Source organism: Diorhabda carinulata, chromosome 2 (assembly GCF_026250575.1).
Source record: "Diorhabda carinulata isolate Delta chromosome 2, icDioCari1.1, whole genome shotgun sequence".
Taxonomy (NCBI): domain Eukaryota; kingdom Metazoa; phylum Arthropoda; class Insecta; order Coleoptera; family Chrysomelidae; genus Diorhabda; species Diorhabda carinulata.
The window spans coordinates 6,484,021-6,504,810 of record NC_079461.1 but is presented as its reverse complement, the minus strand read 5'-3'; the positions used below and the strand labels follow the sequence as shown (position 1 = coordinate 6,504,810).

The window sequence follows — 20,790 nt, the reverse complement described above, 5'->3', positions numbered from 1 at the left end:
TGTTTAAAAGTACGAAAATGTTTGGTTACTTGAAAATAAGCTCCAAGATTTTGCATTTAGTGCTGTGTATGACATACGCGCACTAGGTCATTAGAAATGGGCCAATTTTACGTCGAAATGCGAATTGTTTTGGAAACGTAGCTTTATACATGTCAAACTATCAAAACGATTGAATGTATTTGTTTATGGTGATGACTTTTGATTTATATTATATATTTGGTGCATTCCACTAAGCGTTCACGGCACCTGAAATATTCTCATTATTTGTTGCGGTATGGAATATTTTCTATTTTGCTATTCGTTAATATTTATCTCACACTCAAAACGCCTCGCAAGCCATTCCACTTGGGCTTACGATTATAACCCTCTGGAGTAAGTGGAATGGGAAAGATCGTGATCGTGATTGTCGTGAGTGCCTAGTGGAAAGCATCCATTGTGTTATTGGGAATAAATGAAACAAATTTTGAATGAGTTTAATATCATTATTGTTTTAATATACAATTATCTTTTAGAAAGGACGGTGCAGAATAAAAATTATATAACATAGATATATAAACTAAATAACAAAAATTTACATATATCTGGAAGGCACTTTAGAAAAACGACAACCAATTGCATAGTGAATCACTAGATAAAATGTTAACATATTTCCAACTGAATCAACAAATTTGTGCTCATTTAAAAATTTAATATCAAGAATATATTGTTGATTATCTCACGAAAAATTCATATATTTTCAGGATAATCATCCATAAATTAATATTTGTGCTATTAAGGAAGACGAGATATCATTTTTAATAAATTACTGAAACATGAAAGATTTATTAATATCAACTTAAGAAGACAGGCCATATATAATAAAGTAATAAACAACTAATTTAGTGTTTGTTCAAATATTCGTTACCAATCCACATCAATTTTGATCTTCAAATTCCCACATTCTGTTATAAGTCTCGAATAGATTCAATTTTTATTTTAAAGCTTCTTCATTGTATGTAATCTAATATGACCTTAGTAAACGGAGTGCGTTCGCAAAAATATTTATGCACACGTCACTGACAAGTCTCAACAAGTTTCACACAAAGTTTCGATACATGATAGCAGAATTCTGTCGAAATCAAAATGGAGGCTGTGCAAAAAAAAGAGGGTGAAACTACTAGGATCCAAAAGAGATTCCATGGTGTGGTACCGGAAAGGAGAACAAATGCCAAAAAAGGCAAAAATTGATCGCTATATTTTGGATCTGCGTCGGTATCCTTTTAATTAACTTTAAGGAACTAAATACAACCGAGAACGCGGCATATTACTGTGACTTACTAAAGCAGTTGAATGAAATATTATCGAAAAAAGTCGAGGTGTGCTTTGGCTTCATCAGAATGCTCCATTCCACACTGATTCGTTTTCTCAGGCTACTGTATACTAATATGGCTTTACAGAGAATGAGCATACACCATATATACCCCTAATCTAGCCCCGTTTGACTGAAAGCCGAGTTAACGATTTAATAGTTGTATAAAACAACATAAACACCATGAAACTTGAGCGGTCTATAGAAGCAGCAATTGTATCTTCGATTAGAACTTCCTATTTTGAGGAAAGAACAATCGGTATTATAATATATGATTTGACTTAAAAGATTTATTGTGATCCCTCTTCTCGGTGCCGCATTGGCGATTCTCTTCTAGTTCTAGTTGCCATAGATCTTCGTCTTCTATGTTTCATAGTTTCTCAAAATTCAAGAGAATGTAGATAGAGGATTCGTCTTCTGTGTAACAGAATCTGCACGCCGCATTATCTGCAAGTCTAGCGTCTTCAGGTGTCAGGATCAGACTACTGTTAGACTCGAACCACAAAGCTCTCCGTAATCACTTCCTAGTGATAGGTACAAATACTAATTTGTCATTTTCTACGTGAGTTTTTCTGATATACTGCAGTTGCTTCTGGAAAATGCGTCAATAAATCTTCAAGAACAGATTTCAAACTGCGTGTGATGGTTCCATAGTTTTGCAACCCCATGATTTACTCATGTCTCGACTAAATAGTAGATTTTGTTTGTTTCGTTGCTAGATGTATCGTCTCATCATCAAGGCTTAACAAACATAATGAAGCAACAGTGAACTATCAAAATAAAATAAAATTGATTCATAGTATCAATAAAGTCAAGTAAAACTAGTGGACTAGAATGCAAAAAACTTTTTTAAATGGTCATTTTAATCTAGGTCAAAGTGTCAAACTCAATTTTGCAGAGGGTCATATATTGAATTTTTGAAATCGTAGGTGGGCTAAATTGAAAATAAAAAAAAAATGAACTGAGTTATTATAATATATATAAACATCAGTAGACTTGAGAGTACAAGAATTTAAAATATCCGTAGAGGAATCGAATCTAAAAAACATGGTTCTTCTTTCTGTGATACATTGCGATCGCGGGTCTTATTGATACGGCCCAGGGGCCGGAAGCGGCCCGCGGGCCTTATCTTTGACTTTGACTAACGCTTCAATTATTATAATCAGTCTAGTATCTGAACCTCCTAAGACTTTATTTTGGCTTAATATACATAAAAGTTTTCATTTTCAATTTCATTTTCTAGAATTTCAATGAATTGGTAAAATATTTAAGTATATATATATAATTTATAAAGTAATTTGAATGAGTTACTTTGATTTTTATTCTAATTGAATTACATAATGATCTTGCCCAACTTATTTGCTCGGATAAGATAAAAGGAACAAAACAAACTTTTTTTCCAGTGATCCACTTTCAACACAATGTAATAAATAAATAGTATTAAATACAGTGTATATATAAATAAAATTATATTTACAAAAGCACTATACATTTCAAAATGTTAGCGTCAACAATAAGTTACAGTAAGCTATACATTTTTTGGTTTAAATAATAAGCTAGAATATATATTTTTTTCACTATAACGTCCCCATCCCCTAACAAAAATCAGCTTTAATGGAAAACTTCTATTATAGATTAAAGTAAGTGTTTCTAGAGTTAAATAAATATTTGTCAGTGGAAATATTTTGATTGCATCCCGATAGATGAAACTACTTTTGTAAAAGATAAAAAAATCTCGATTTAAATTTTTCTTTTTACAATCCAAACTAATTTTTAACATACTTTTAGTTTTGATAAGTGAACAATTTGGAAATTCACAAAAAACCTATTTTTCTCTACAGTAAACTGGCTTTTATAAGGCAAAGACAATAAGTTATGGATACAAGTTTTTCGAATTAAAATTTAGATCCTTATACTTCAAAATCAACGGTCAATTATATTTTTTTTATTCCTCAGTCCGGTAGAAGTTTATTCTAAACGATTTCATATTTGCCACAAAAATAACAATTTAATCTATAGACCAGGGTAGAAGCCTTTAAAAATCGGAAAGGGAGAAAACTATGATACAAATGAAACAATTTACGAGCGATCTGAAGTCGAGAGGAAAAGGGGATGAAATTTAAGGGAAAAAAATAGTTTATCTCGATTTCTGTAGTAAAGTTGTAAAGAAATAAAAGAACTCTTGTATTCACACTTGTTTCACATAACCTCAACATTTTTTTCCACAAAATTTTATGAAAACTTACCTTTCTATGTTCCAAACACATTGTAATTTATTTGTTTTGAAATATTTGTTTTTTTACCTTATTTTGACTAAATATCGAAAAAACATCCTGTCAAAATAACAGCTTTTTTTAAAATATCGGTTTTTTTGTTTATTGAAATTTCAACTTTATGGTATGGAAAAATATTACTATCACCATGGTAACTTTTTTTTGGAAATGGCAGAAAAACGAAAAAACTCATCCGAAAATAATTATGTACAATTTTTGAATATTTATTAAAATTTTAGACCTTAATTACTTATATTTATGAATATAACATGGAGTCTCACGTTTTTAGTGTAATTAGAGCATTAAATGAGTAAAGTTTTTTTTTCGGTTTTTGCCTTTTCCGAGAAAAGTTACCATGGTGATAACAATATTTTTTTACATCATCAAAAATTTGAGATTTCAATGAAGAAAAAACTCATCGATTTTTTAATAAAATCTGATATTTTGACAGGTGAATTCTCATTTGAAACTTAGTTTGCTTTTTCGGTATCAAGTCTAAATAAGGTAAAAAAATTCATATTTCGAAACAAATAAATTACAGTGTATTTGAGACATAAAAAGGTAAGTTTTTACTAAATTTCATGAAAAATAAAAATGATAAAGAGGGAAAACCAAAAACTTGTTTTTCACATAGATTTTGAGGTTAAATGAAAAAGTGTGAATACAAAAGTTGTACATCTACAGCTTTTCTATTTTTACCCTTAAAAACTCACGCCTTCTCGTCCTCAGATCGCCCGTAAATTCTGTTTCTTTCCATTTTTATCATACTCTCCCATTTTTTCCATGAGTTTCACCCTACTTTTATTTTCTTTCATTTCAAAAACTATCGATCCTGGTCTACTACAGAAAAATAGCTATTTGGAAAATTTCCGAAGCGTTTTTGCTTTTTCAAAACTTATATTATGTTGTGCTAATTTTTTTTTCTCTTACAAGAGTTATTTTAACTATCCGGGGACACGTTGTAGACGAGGCCCTAGAAGAAAGTCAAGAAATATTAATTCAATTTGTTCATTTGGCCGTAGATTAACTGTGACTTATTATGTGACACTAGTTTAAATAAAAAACATATTAATAAAAATTTAGAACAAGCGACTGTCCTCTATCTCAGACCTGAAGATTTATAATTCATTCAGTTGGTTTTTGTAGCAAAAAGTTTACACAGATAGTGTAGCTATTCAGTTCCAAGATATAGAAATCAGTTTGTTAAAGCTTTATTTCAGCTGTTAATCAATAAGGTACATTGTTTATTTAAAACTACACTGTAATATCAGTTTCGGTGTGGTACGTTTAGGTGATTTAAGAATGTTCCACATAAAATGTTCCAATTTCGATCAAATGATAAAAAATTAAACAGTTTTTCTGCAAAATTTGATTTTGACACAAGATATTTCTATTTTTACTTTTGATATTATCGATTTTATTTGGAACATTCTTTTAAAAACATTTCATACAGAGCATATTTTTTTATATATAAAAAATGTAACAAAAACAATAATCAGCACAACCAAAGAAATTAAATTCAACAAATAAATGCTTTATTTTAATTTATACACAATACAACCAAGGTTTTTAAAAATATAACATATTCAACTTGAGTCATAATAAAAAGTGTATTATAAATAAATAGGAAGTAAATTATAAACATAAATTAAAATGGTCTTTTGACTTAGGTACACTTTGACAAAGTACGGAATAATTATTAATATTTATTTTTCGTTGTCATTTTACATTAAATTAAAACCCATATTTTTTTCACAATAGGGTATTTGAAAGGGGTCTAAAATATTTTAATATACTCAAAGAATCATCGAATCAGTGGCGTAGCGTGGACTAATATCGTAGCATCAGCGAGGCCCCTTTTCTTTCGTTCTCAAGATCACTGGTAAATACAGAAGGTCAAGTTTAGTCTACTCATGATAGTGAAAAAATATGAGTGTTGGAATATTATGAAAAATCATATAGAAAGAAGGTTTTAGTTTATAACTTGAGTAATTTTTTACAAAAACAATATTCTTCGGATTAAATCCAATAATTATTTTTCACTTTACGGAAGACCTCTAATAAGGATTTGTAATTAATTTTCGCTGCTATATTTGCTTGAATTGAGATTATTGCTAAACCAGATAGTCGGATAGTTACATAGTATGGAGCGTTGCGCACACAGGCGCATTGTGCCACACTTATCGTTACCAAATGCAGAGATCTTTTGAAAAGCCGACCAGGAGCTTTGGCTTGAACCTTCTGATGTCATTAGGCAAGCTGTAAGGCTTGACCAAATGTTTAAACAGCGCTCATGTGAGTGCAGGGCAATTACAGATGACGTGGTCTGCGGTTTCATCCTCCTCGAAGCGAGATGGATCTTCTGCCATCACTACCAGATATTGTAGGACTTTCTTGCACTTGAGCACTAGCCTAGGGCAACACTTTTCTGGTCGTTCTGCTGTCTGAGCAGATTGAAATTACTGTGCGCGTCCGCATTTCATCACAGGGAATACCTCGGCTTGGAAGACGGTAGCGTGTTCCCCAAGCCATATCTCCTGTAGCCGTCTGTGGCTCCATTATTCATTATAGCGGGTTTGGAGTCACCGATCTAATGCTCCCGCTCAGTGATGTGTGCCTCCAAACCTTTATTGTTAACCTTCGTAAGCGTCATTTGGTCGCTGTTCATCGAAATGATTGAGCATTCACATGTGGCCTGCGACCAGATTGTTTCTTGGCCAGTTGATTCAGCCTGCATTTCTTTATGGGTGTTCCGCCTGTAGGCTGTCGGTCCTGTTTCATATTGTTTCTCAAGTTGTTATTAATCTTTTTCAACTTCTTACAGTGGAATCTGTACTTACAGGTATAGTCAACATAATTCTAATAGCAATGTTATCATAAGGATAGATATCTTCTAGTTCGTTTATAATTATGTATAGCATCATCTTATAGGCGTCTTGAATGGATTTTGGTAGATTAGGCAGTAAAAGTTGTAGTTCTTCGTAAAACTCATAAGATTTCATGTTTTTGGTTTCTCCATCTTGAAGTAATAGATCTAAATGATTACAGTGCATCAAAAGCTCGATACTTGGCAAAGATTTCAATTATTTGTGTAGGACAATAATCCAAAATTGTTGTAATATTCAGTGAATACAGTAAATCTTGTGTGTTATTGTATCACGGCGTCAACCATTGTAATAAAATTCATATCATAATCAATTTTGAATCTACTTTCAGTGGAATCAATAGGTTCATCTACAGCCTCATAATTAAAAATTTTCTTTTTTTTAGAAGCTTTTTCTCTTTAAAATTCATTGGAATCTCACAACTGCAATTCTCTCTGAATTCGTAAGCTTTTGCAATACGTTCATTAAGGTTTTTTTCCGATATTTGTGGATCCAGTTACAAAAATTGTCAGTTGCGGTTTTGATGACCCACTTCGCTACGCCATTACAAAACACAATTTTTTTCTCATTTTTGTTAGAATATAATAATTTTATTAAAAGAAATTAAATAAATTTAAACATTTTGTTATGTAATCAGAAATGTATCAGCTGCGAATGACGTCACTATATAGTGAGCGCTCGATGCGGTTAGATTTTTTTTGGTTATCAGTGCCCCAGAAATTTTAGTTTCTCGTGATTTACAAACGATTTTACGGATTTATATCCAAGTTGAGTTTTATTTTGTATATTTTTATTTTAAATTTATAACGTCAAAATTTCAAAGTATGTTTTTACTATTTACTTGCTGCGTTAAGACTTTTATTCATTTTCATCAAGGTTATGATATTTTGGATTTCATTCCATTACTTTACTAATAATTATGATTCGTGATATTGAAATTATGATTTGCATTTATAACAAAAAAGGGAATTTCACAAATTTAGTTAAAATTTTTTTTCTATTTAATTGTGATATATAATATTCATAATAATCAAAATACTATGAGCTGTCATACTTAATTATGCATTGTTAACAATATTTAATTTCAATTTGAGTCTTGTGCCATATTATTCATGATAAAAATTAATCAAATGCTACTCACTGTTATAATGATATAAATTAATTTATATAAAACTAATACAAAAATAATACATATTTTATAACCACAACTTAAAAATGCCATATTTTTTCACAAATTTTGGGCACAAAATATTTATTGTTAACTTTCGTTCCTTTATTGATCTGTGCACGTATATTGCACTATGCAAGTTGTTTTGAAAGAGATTTGAGACACAAAAGCAAATAACCACCATAGAATGCTGTTAACTGGTTAGATCTTACCATATACGTACTATATACTGACGTCAGCGCACCGCCATATTGGTAATGAGCATTTTAGCGGGAAGTTTAAATATTTGAAAACAAAACATTTTAAAAAATTCTCAAATACCCCATTGAATATTGAATATAAAGGAAAAATATTCTCTATAGAACATATTGATAATGGGTTTCTTAGTTATACAGAATTAGTTTTCTTCTTCATCAAAGTATATCGAAAATAAATAAAAGTTATCACAGTTTATTAGAATTACTTAAAAATACCTCTGTATAGAATCTGGAAGTAATGAGATCGTATTATAATTAATATTTTTTCATATAATAGATCAATATATTGACAATAATCGTAATTGAATTGATAATTATTATTATAACCGAAGAATATAAAAAAAATTGTGCATTATGATTGGAGATATTTGATTTTGTTTATCCATGCTATAATAACGATCTCAATGTAACAAAAACACACGTTCAGATTCAGTCTGTTTTACTTAAGACAGCTCTTAAAAACATTAATGTCTAATAACCATTACCTCTTAGTCATAAATTGCCCAGATAATTTTTATAAGAAAAATTACTCCGATAAATCAAAAAATTAAAACAAGAAATGTGTTGATAAAAGTACTATAGATATCCCAATTGTGCTGTAAAAAGAGATTCTGTTTTTGCTATAGATAAATCAATTCCTGATCTTTAACCTAATTGTTTCAGAGAAAAGAAGATTTTTGAATGACAAATGACAGGTATAAAAACAATAGGAGTGTTGACTTCACACGCGGCATTATTAGCACATAGTTTTAACTGCGTTGAGGATTCGTATATGTTTAGTGATTTGTGATTTCTTTCGTATCGTCTTTGATGAATTTTGCAAAAAATACCTTCTGGTACAAAAGACATTACCATCTTATACAACAGTTAACTAAATAAACAATTTTTTAAATACCATTGAAGAACACGCACTACAAACAAACTATAATAATATGACAGCCGTTACATCTTGCTCCGGTTGTCTAAGAAAACAGTTGATATAATATGTAGTGTTAGTTTTTCTTCGTTTTATTTTATTGTTTTATATAAATTTCAGTATTTTTGCATTTTTTTTTTTTAAATTAGTCTGCGAGTAAAGTTTCCAGCTATTCAGGATACTTGCACTAATTTTGTGCTGACAATACGTGATTTTTTTGACGTTAATTTCCATTGTTCTAGAGTTTATCAAATCTAAGTAGGTTACATAGTGAAAACTCAGTGGCACTGAACAAACTTTAAGTTTCTAAAATACTTGCGTTTCAGATTATATTTACCGCTTTACTGCCTACACTGAGCACAAAATTGCGTAGCGGAAAAAACAAAGTTACATTTCAGGAAGACATTTCGCACTACTTTTTGTAGCAACTATTTGAGAAGCAATTTCGCAGTAAAGAACTGGAAATAATAAGGTCTAAATTGCAACAAATAAATTCATAAAACCCAAAAAAAGCATTTGTTTAGCCGACGGTGATATGGGCATTAGCTGGTTTTGACAAATCTTTAGATTGCTCAATTTCAAATATTTAGAAGTATCTTGTTTCTTTTGTCAAAGTAATCGGTAATTTTTTGCAACTATTAAAAGTTATACATGAGTGTTTATAAATGTTCAACTTTTCATAGTGTTCTTCATCTTAATTTAAAATTGTTCCATGGACCATTCCAGTATGATGTCATTGACAGTTACGCCATCTTTGCTGGGCGACAGACAATCTCATTCGAATACTTGTTGCTTTTGTAAATATTGGCGAGTTTTATTTTATTGGCGAGAATTATTATTCATGCGTACTGACGGAGATAGCTCATCGTTTTTCCGATTTCCTGTCGTTTTGACCAACAGAGGAAATCATTTGAATGCACTATCAGAAGTCAGAAGAAATGTATTGAATTAGAGCTTCGAAACGGAGGCCTTTAATGGAATGCTAAAAAAATGATGTAATTTGTTTTATAACAGTTAAGGATCTTAGAGTTGCAAAACTATAGGTAAAACAAGCATCTAGCATCTAGAAAAAATGTTCCTACTATTTGAAATCAAAGCGAAAGAATATGATCTGAATAACTACAACCAATTGAAAGTGACGACAGAGCAAAACAAGGAGTATAGATTTGATAAAGTCTAGATGTGAAACCGGGAAAATCGCTAAAAGATTGGCGAGAGGGAGCCCTAGGAGGATTATCAACATCAAAAGATATTTCAAGAGCCTTTACAAGACAGTTATATGACCAACGGTGCTGTATGGCATTGAGTGTTGGATCATGAGCAAAAAAGAAGAAAATAAAATAAACATATGCCAGAGAGACGTACTAAGGAGGATATTCGGAGGAGTGCGAGAGCAAAACGAGTGGAGAAGAAGAACGAACGCAGAGATCAAAGTATTGGTCATGGTCAAGCTGAGATGGGATATGTGGTCAGAGTAAAAAGACTCCGTGGGATAGGGCATATAGCCAAAATGGACAGTTGTGTGAAAAGATCTGTGTTAAGGGAAGAAGGAGCGAAAAGGAAAAGAGGACGTCCACGGAAAAAATGAATAGAAGCATGCAGAGAAGATTTAGAAAGCATAGGAATAGAGAATTGGCGTGAAGCAGCCTTGAGGAAAGCAGAGAGTGACTTCAAGCCTTGTGCCTATAAGGCCAATTGAGCTGTTTATCGTATCATCGTCTGGGAAATAATTAATTAAGATTTTCGGTGGTTTTGAATCGTATTCTTGTAAAAAATTTTAAAATTCATAGGTTTCAAAATTCAATATTGAAATTGACGTCAAAACAAAACAAAAATGGAAGTTAATCCGCTTTGGTGTTTCATTGCCACGTTCCCAATATGAAAATAAACGATTTGACAGTACTACCCAGTGGATATGAAAAATCTGCTAGATTTTATTGCCTAGTAAAAATTGAAAATCCATATTACCGTCTTTCTTCCGGTTTTTCCAGGTTGGTTTTCACATTTTCCGTTCCGGTAATTCCCTATTTAGTATATAGTGAATAAAATCTAGTGGTTGTAATAAATAACGGTGCTAAGAATATTAAAATAAAATGGAAAGAATTTCTTGTTGATAGTTACTCCAGCATTTCATTCCAATCAAAAAATTGTATAATAGGTATTTATAAAAATATGATCAGGTACTGAAACTATTTGGTTTTTACAGAAATTGTGATATCTTTAAAGTCCCTCCCACGTGCTGTCTTAGTTTACATGTATATATAGTCCATAAGGTAAATTCTTTGGATTCCGAAAGGCTAGTTTATAAAAATTGTGTATAAAACAATAATATTCCTGTATAATATATAAAATGTTTTTTTTTCTATTAAAATACACACGGTAAGATTTATAAAGGATAGTGAGATAATCGATATTTCTGTTTATATTTATATTTAAGAAGAAATAAAGAATGGTTCTCAATTGTTTTTAAAAATTTCAGTAAAATTTTAAAATTTAATAAGTTGAGCATATTTATGTTAACAATGGTCCCTATAATAATAAGAATCCTTCAGTAGTTTTAATTGATAAATTAATTGAAATAAAAATATTAAAAATTGGAAATTTTCTTATCGAATTTCGTGCCGAAGGTAAATGAACCAAATTTAGTTTTATCAGTCTCAATTTGAAGGTTTATTTTTATACACAACGGTTGCTCACATTTGGCAAAATGTGGCATTACCTTTAGAAGCGTGATTAAAAGTTGGAAAGGTGTGAAAAATATTTTATTGTGAATAAAAAATCGTAGAATATACGTAATATCGAAACATTTGAAGATACAAATAGAATTTCTAGTTCTATATTTTAAGTACCAACCTAGTATATTCTACTCTATAATGCTACAGGGTGGCACAATACAACGTGCGTTTATTAAGTATAGGTTAAAAAAAGGTATTATTAAAATGAAAGATATGATGATTAGGTAATGAAATGAAGTTTATTTTTTAAAAATAACATCATTTAAATGACGGCACCCCTCTAAACGCGAACGCAGATTTGTGAAAACTCTTGTCAAAAATCTGGGCTGATTGCTATCATTTCCTGGCGAATATTTTCCTTTATCTGACTGATGTCCCTCGAATTGTTTATGTAGACTTTATGTTTGAGGTATCTCCACAAAAAATAATCAAGAGGCGTCAAGTCAAGACTACGTGGGGGCCAAGGGAAATCACCTCTTTTGGAAATTAGTCTTGCAGGAAACATCTGTCTCACAGCCGCCAAAGAGACATTTGATGTGTGACAGGTGGCTCCGTCTTGTTGGAACCAAGTTCTCGTATTCGCTATTCTTGATCTCGCAAGTTCTGGAGCCAAATATCCCTCTAGGATCGTAACATAGCGGTCGGTGTAAACGGTGATGTGGCGTCCTCGTGAATCTTCAAAAAAGAAAGGGCCAATAATTCCTTTGCTTGGATTTTTTTCGGTCCAATAACGAAGCTTTCCGTCGTTATTGACTCATAGCTACTAATGCAGGTTTTATTGCGCCACCCTGTATTATCCTCTATGTTCAATTCATTAAAACCAAGAACTATAGTACAGGTATAATGAATCTAAATCTGCTTCAATTATGTATTTGAATTTGCTAATTTCATAAAAAATATACATACAGGTGATTCAAATTTTATATTCCACATTAAACCATGTAAGACCATAATTTGTCTGCGCAGTTTTATTAAGTATTGCCTTCCAATTTATTCAGCACTTTCTGAACGAAACCCACGGGCTCGACTCTCTTCAGCTTAGCAAACAAGAATCAAGTGGAACAAACTTCGATGAGCTTTGTGTCAACTTTCAAATTTTGAAACATATCGCAAATTATTTGTTTGTTTTTTGCATCCAATATTATTATTTTGAGTAGTCCGGTTACGATTCCATTTTAAACACACAAATGTAAATCGAAATAAATGCCTCAATTCTACAGTTTGTGTTTAAAGCGCAATTTTGAAGGTCATAAAGCCCAATCATCTATCTGGTGCTTGAGGGACGAGGGGGAAACGTAACTGTAGTTGATGCACAGATCTCAAAAAATCGAAATCGAAAATACTCCGTCAACTAGTAGATGATCCATGGTATGTATCAAATCACACCTGGACCTAGGAGTGCACACTGTACAAGAAGTTATCATCAAACATCAGAAAACCATAGAAACCGACCCAATTTCACTACTAGAGGAGTTGTTAAGACCAAGAAAGGCAAAAAAACTGGAAAAAAGTTGGCCAATAGACGTAGTAAGAGGTTACATCACTGGATATAAGTCTCATCAAGACATTATAGATGTTATATTATCTAACACTCGCGAGCAAATTATCCCAAAAAATGTAAATAAATATTCTGATTGTCAATAAAAGCTTGTTATAAAAAAAAAGATCTCAAAAACGGTAATTTGGAACATTTGTTTGAAGCTTTCCGCACCCATGTGTTGGATTGGGTGCTGAAATTGTGCAATTGGAATGCAACTAAGGTAGTATAAAGATATATAATGGATTGAAATGTTCATGACGTGTATGGACGATGAAAACTACAGGCGATGGTCATAAGGTTTGAGATTTATTCACTTAATGAACAATTCGGCACGATGTAACTAAATGCATGACCAACAAATGTAAAGCTATCGGGAATTTTTGTACTGTTATGTAAGTGTTCATTTGGATGAAGTACTCGGACTACATTCTAATGATTTTTAATTTGGAGGTCAATTTCTGCATCAATCTCATCGGTTTCAAGTCCAAGTTTGTCATTTCCATATACAGGGATCAATGCCAGCTGAAGTAGGCACTCAATTATTATAGCAGCGTTTGAGTAGCTTCGGTTCAAGTCTGGAAGACGATAATTGCTTTCACAGCAGATGGAGCAAGTGTAATGGTCAAAATGGATGGAAATTTTAACGGCCACCGCCAATTGTGTTTGACTAATGGGTTACAACTAGAATCCCGGAAGTTTTATATAAAAACACAAGAATCTGTCTGTCTCAAAAATACCGACGCTGAAAAAACAGAGGAAATTGAAGATGAGGATGCGTTTATTATAGAAATAATCAGCGTTCCAGAATCGGAGTTTTTATACAAAGGTACTATAAAAAATCTTTCAAAACTCCTCTCGGAAAAACGACTCGTTGACCTAATACTAGACTGGAAAACAAGATGGAACAGCTTGTCAGATATGGTAGGCTGATTTATCAAATCAAAATCATGCGTTTTTAGATTTGAAATCAAATTTAAAATTTACAGACGATGAGATCCAAGATCTTCACTACATTTATTACAAATTGGGTGTGATAAAAACTACTTTTTCGTCATTGTGTCGCCATGATTCAAGCTTATTGACGGCCGACGCTGCGCTTCTATTTATACTAGAGAAACTTGATCTTCAGTCAAATGATTTGAGTAGAAAACTAACCGCATCTCTTAGAAAGAGAATATAGGAAAGGCGAACAAATGTATTCGGTGTTTTGCAATATTCAAATAACAATGAGGATTTTTTTTTAAACTGTATGTATAAATTCACGACCACAACCGAGTGTATCGAACGCAATTGCCATCAGTTGCGATGATGACGAGGAGTTGATAATCGCACCACAGTTAGACAAATAAATAAAGAAAATGACTGTAAATAAGCGAATTTCAAAGTAAACACAGATCTCCATTCCATTATTAAGGTAGAAATAAGCATTTACGACTGCGCTAGAGGCGGTCGCAAAGTTTTTTTGACTGCAGCGTTCAATTACTTTCGATAACGCCTACGTTATGTAAGTAAACTAAGAAGTCTTGGGTGACAAAACTTCAAATGTCACTTGTCATTTATGAGATCACATTTTCAAAAAGAAAGATTATATTCTGGACAAAAAAAATGGTTCGATTTATCTGATATACGATGATAAGTTATTGAAATTTTTTTTTGTTTACAATATTTACAAAAATTCATAGTCAATTAAAAAAAAATGAGAAAAATTACGTAATTGGTGGAAACGTAATTAGTTACGTAACTGACATTTCCGTAATTAGATTTTTATTTATTAAAAAAACTAGTGCCCTAAATGGTGAACCTCACCAAGTAACTGCATCATCTGTCCTTAATGATAGATTAAAAATAGAAAAAAAAGTTTGATATCATAAAGAAATGTATGGAGATTTTCTATAAAATGAAATGTATAAACTATTTTCCAATAAGGATCTTTAAAATCTAGGCCTTCCTTGTATTGGATTCAAACGAGTACTACAAAGTGGAAAGTAACAAAATAAGACTCAAATAAAGCATATAACAAAAATTTTTAACCCTGAAAACATTAAAAATGAATGAATTTACTCAGAATTTCATATTTATAATAGAAATGTACCAAGTTTTCATAATTATCGGAGAGTGTAAGCGAGGATCCTACGTATATTTCCCTACATTATTTTTCTAATATCTTTTACTTCGTTATAATTTGATTCTTTATTTCTTCTAACATTCATATTGTCAACTTTTCATATTACTCTATCAAAGCAACAACATGACAAACAGTTTGTTATACAAACACATTTTTCAAGCAGTATTACATTAGAGTACTCTTTGGTAATATAAGAATTTAGATTGCTAGTCATTTTTTCGAAATTGATTTTCGACTAATTAACAATGGTGTTTATCAAAATACGTCCCGTGCCTTGAAATTTTCGTTTATATTTTGATTCATTTCGATAAACAGATATCAAACTTAACAGAATAATAAAGTAAAACCTACAAAGCTATCAACAATTAAAAAACTATCAACAGTATATTATAACAATCAAAATGAGTATATTGATTAATGATTATTTATTTTTTTTTTATAAAAATTTAGTAGTCTACATGTATTAAAATCATATAGACATCTACAGGATGTCTCAAAACGATCCAACTTTTTTAAGAGTGAGTGAGAAGCAAACAAGGCGCGGACTAGTTTTTAGTTGCCATCATGCACATTCAGTACTACTCTAAACACTATTGCCGTCCAAGGACAGCAAGAATCCTGGTCAGCGTCAGCTTGAGACTCAACTGGAATTATCAAGAGCGACAATTCACCACAAAATGCGATCTGATTTACACCTAAATGCATACAAGATTCATATTGTGCAAGCTCTACAAGATTGAATTTTGCGAATGCAATATTAGAGAGATTCAACAATTCCAACACACGTTCTTCAACGATGAGGCACATTTTCATTTGGATGTCTACGTAAATCGCCAAAATTGTCGTTTTTGGGAAGAAAAAAATCCACAGACGCCAAAAGTCACTGTGTGGGTCGCTGAGTCGGCGAACTGCAATATTTGACCCTACTTTTATAAAGATAACAGAGGGCATACAGATACTGTAACTTCTGTACGCTATATCGACATGATACGCAATTTTTTCGGGTCTCAACTGCAAAAATATGAGCATTATAACCAGCTGACATGATTCCAACACCACTAACAACTCTTTAGCTGCATTGCACGAATTGTTCCCAGAGGTGATATTAAATGGTCACCTCGAAGCCCTGACTTGAACCCACTTGATTTTTTCTTGGAGGATTATCTTAAGAGCGTGGTCTACGAGAATAATATTGAAGAAAAGATCAGTATTCCTCGACCACTTCAAAAAGTTTTTGAAAATATACGCAAACGGTCAACGTGATAGCCGCGAGTAGCGGCTGTTCAACACGAGGGAGCGAAAGATCTTACGCTGAATATATTAGACCAGCATGCGAGCAGGGCGCAGCCGTACAAACACCGAGTTCTATCGGCCCTATGAAGACCCCAACCTGGTGATTGACTCAGATGGCTAGACCACTTGGAACGTATGTGGAAAGCCAGAAGACCGAGGGCCGGCGACTGCCTGGACTACCGCGCAAACGATGGCTGGATGAAGTCGAAGAAGATCTTCGGTATTTAGGTGTGAAAACGACGAACGTTGGATCGTAATAACTGGAGGAATGTTGTAGACGAGGCTAAGAATCTTTAAGGACCGTAGTGCCAGTGGTAGTAGAGAAACCAATTCAAAACAGAATAGAAGGACAATTGAGATGGTTTGATCATGTTATGAGAATGGAAGAAGAACAATTAATACGGAAAGTATATGAAGCACGAACTTACAAAAAAAGAATGGGAGACCGAGGTGGAGTTGGACAGAAATAATTAATATGGCGGGATAAAAGACACATGATAGGAAATAATGTAAACTGGTGTGGGAGCCTACGTAATGACTCAACTCTAGCATGCCTTACACCTGAAACTATAAAAAGCCTTCGGGATTAAGCAATTAAGTAATACTAATATTTCCATATGATTTTAGTTTGTAGACAAAAGTTGAAGTACGTTCGGTAATATTTTGTCAAACAAGGACGTTACGATTATTTTTCTTTTTGGAATTTCTAAAAAAATGACTCAGCCAACTACGTTTTGAAATTTAAATTTCTTTACGTTCTACTCTAAGCATCACAATGAAGTGTCGGGAACCGACAGGAACGGCGAAGTTTTTTTCTTTTTGAGAAAATAAACATTCATATTATCTTTACCTTTAACGTAAACCGATCCCCTCAATTCGAACTCGTATTTTTCTTGCATAGCGGGTAAACAATGTTCACCTACCTGTATTTTCCCTTTCATGCCTGTACTGTCCATTCTGGATGCGATATTGACAGCATCACCCCAAATGTCATAGAATAGCTTCGTGTTACCAATAACGGCCGCAGTTACGTCACCGAAATTGTAACCTATTCTTAACTCCAAATCGAAACCGAGCAAATCTCGATTGAAATCGTTGACGACGTGTTGTAATTCTATAGCGAAATCCATCAGGGCGTAGAGATGTTCGTTCGGATCTTTCTGTTGTTGACGTTTACGTGAATTTAATCCACTCGCCGCCATAAAAGTCGAACCGATTGTTTTTATTTTTTCTACGCAATGGAATTCGGATCGGTTCAAAAGTTCGTCGAAATCGCCGATCAATTCGTTGAGTACGCGCAAATATTCTCTACCCCCTTCGTAACTTTCATCATACATTTCGTTAAAATTTACAATACTGGCGAATATGATGGCGACGTCTTTGAAATTTTCCGAATATTTAGCATCTTTTTTCAGTTGTTCGGCTACGTGTTCCGGCACTATATTATAAATCAGGTAATCGGCTTGATTCTTCAAACTTTGTACTTTATTTTTATCTCTTATAGCGACGAAATTCGTATGAAAACTCAGTCTGTATCCAATTTCAAATTCTCTGGTTAACAACCAAATCAAAATGACCAATATGAATAGATTCAAAACTATTTCAGCCTTATATAACGAACAAGATATTTGTTGTTTGGGATTTGTCGTATTAAAATTATCTAAAATTAACGAACTATCATTTATATTCGTGATATTAGGTTGGATCGTTTGGTAGCTACATGAAGTGTTATTATCGGTGAAAATTAGAGTGGAAGCTAAAGCTAAACTTGTTACGGTAGCTAGCAAATTTTTCATCCAGCAATTTAATTGGGTGAAATTACAAAAATGAACTAGACCTACGAACAACAAATAACTGAATACGTTGAGGCTGGCCGGAGAAAAAGTTTGATTATTTATAAAATTGGCTATAGCCGATATTAACGGTAAGCTGATTAGTATCGCTCCGAAAAAGTTCCATCGGTAAAATCTAATGAAACACCATAAAACTCTATCGAACCATCTAACTACCGATTTGAAACAAAAAGCGATACCCAAAGTTTGCAAAAGCAAACAAGTGAAAAAGGTTATCAGCCATACTGTTGTTACTTTATACAACAAAGCAGAACCGAGAGAAATTATTAGAAAAACTAAAAGCGATACGACAACGTCTAAATAAGTGTTGAATTTCGAATTGGCTAACGTCATGATATCTTGTTCGTCTTTCTTTGAAATTCTATGGACATTCTGTCGATACTGTTTCTCCATTTCTTTGTCTTTAAAAAATAACGTTAATCTAGATAAGGGCGGCTTTATGAAATACGAACATTTTGATTTAGAGTTATCTTGAACACATTTTATTAGTTGTCTGTCTGATTGTTTTCGCAATATTTGTATAGTTGCTCCGTTCTTATCGAAAAATGTTCCGAATTTTCTTGGCACTTGAGGGGTGTGATTTATCGAAAACTGACTCGCTGTATAATAACCGGACACGCGATGTAGCATTTCCGAATTTGCAAGGGCTCCATCTATCTGAAAATGAAAAAAAAATATATATTAAACAACAATTTAGTACGCAAATTAGCGCCACGAAATGTATTAAATAACAAAACTGATGTTATAATAGTATATGATTCACGAGTGTATAATGAAGGTTATTATTCACGAGGTAAAGTTTACAGCCACGACACTAGCGAGTGACATAAATCACCGAGTTAATAATAACTCATTATACGCGAGTAGAATACTATACTTTATCCACGACTACTAAATATTTCTGTTGAAATTTTTTTATCGGAAATTTTTTTTGCATTATCAGAAATACTATAGGTTACTTGCATTTTTAATAGTTTTGGATAGTTTATATACAATTTTCATTATATTTTTTGATCAATATTTATAGAGAAAAATTCAAAAATTTTATAGGTAATTTAAACATTTCAGTAAGGCCGCCATATTGCGTGACGTCATAAGTATAAAATAAATACTGAACATATGATACAAAGTGAATACGACAGTTATTCTCTCGGTTATTCTAAAATAAAATTTGATTAATCTAAAAAATGGTATAAAGTTTTTTATGATACCAAGAAATTCGAATAAACTACAACAAAAATGGTTTGAAAGTGTTGGTCGTTATCGGTCGGTAATTACAATAATGCATACATAGATGTCAGTAGTGTTCTTAGAGAGCTTTAAAATTTGTAATAATCATTTTACATTTAAAAAGATTGTTCTCCTTGTGGATGTTTTCTACGTTAGATTTTAAAAAACCCTTTTTAAACTGAAATTAAAAACAAGCGTTATCTAAAAGATAGTAGTTAATTGCCGTTTTATTATACGTTATTTATGAATTAATTTTATTTCAGGATAATTTATTGTAGTCTATTATCATTATATACCATCTATAATTTTAACCATAAATTTCCTAAAAGCCAATTATTTATCTATTTTTTAATCAATTTATAATTTTTCAATGATGAAATTTTGTAATGAAAATTTGAATAGCGTCAGTCTCTTTTTATTTACTTTTTCTTTTAATAAAGAAATTAATACGATTAGTGAAAATAACACTAAACAAAAACGAAAATATAGTAGCCATAGAAGGGAGCTTATCAACAGTTTTGTTTAATTTTCTACTAGAAGTGATTCTCAGGGATAGTAGATTACGGTACCAAGGAATTATTTATGATAGCAAAAGTCTTAGCATACGCAGATGGCGTAGTGCTCATAACCAGAACAAAACAGTTACTACAGAAAATGTTTTTACTAGCTGAAAATACAGCAAAAAGATACAACGAAATATATGGAAATGGTTAACGATTTTTTAACTGACAATAGACCAAAATAAGGAGTGACGGTAACAAGTAAAGAGGACGAATTTAAAGAATTCGACAAACGATTGGCAAAAGACAATAAAGCAGTTGGTGCTCTAGGGAGCCTATTAAGATCCAAATATATATCAAGGGTAGGGAAGCTAAGAATTTACAAGACAGTTATACAACCTACAGTGTTATATGGTAGTAAATGCAGGGACATGACTAAGAAAGATGAAAACAGGTTAAGTGAATGGGATAGAGGTCAGGTAGAGATCGGTTTTGATGTTGCTATCATATTTAGACCATACAGAGGCATGAAAAGCTACTTTGACCATGAAAATTGTAAAATATCAAAAAGAACTAACGTAAATAAGATACTGCACAAGTCTTTATCCACTTGGCTGACATTAATAACTCCAAGAGGAGAAAATAAGAAACAAAAGACATTTGAACT

General features: G+C 32.2%; 1 protein-coding gene across 2 annotated transcripts in view; it reads right to left on the bottom strand.

The window, feature by feature from the left end:
* Positions 1–461: 461 nt before the first annotated feature.
* Positions 462–20,790, bottom strand: part of LOC130903472 (adenylate cyclase type 9) — a 39,897-nt gene continuing 19,568 nt past the window's right edge. Inside the window, exons 5-6 of one of the 2 annotated variants that reach the window (XM_057815584.1) lie at positions 17,464–19,050; positions 462–4,594 (exon numbers count right to left, since the gene is read on the bottom strand). In XM_057815584.1, the coding sequence (XP_057671567.1) occupies positions 4,562–4,594; positions 17,464–19,050 (1,620 nt within the window). In that variant the 3' untranslated portion in view covers positions 462–4,561. Of the gene's footprint in view, positions 19,051–20,790 lie in introns of both variants that reach the window. The other variant, XM_057815583.1, reaches the window with a different exon arrangement.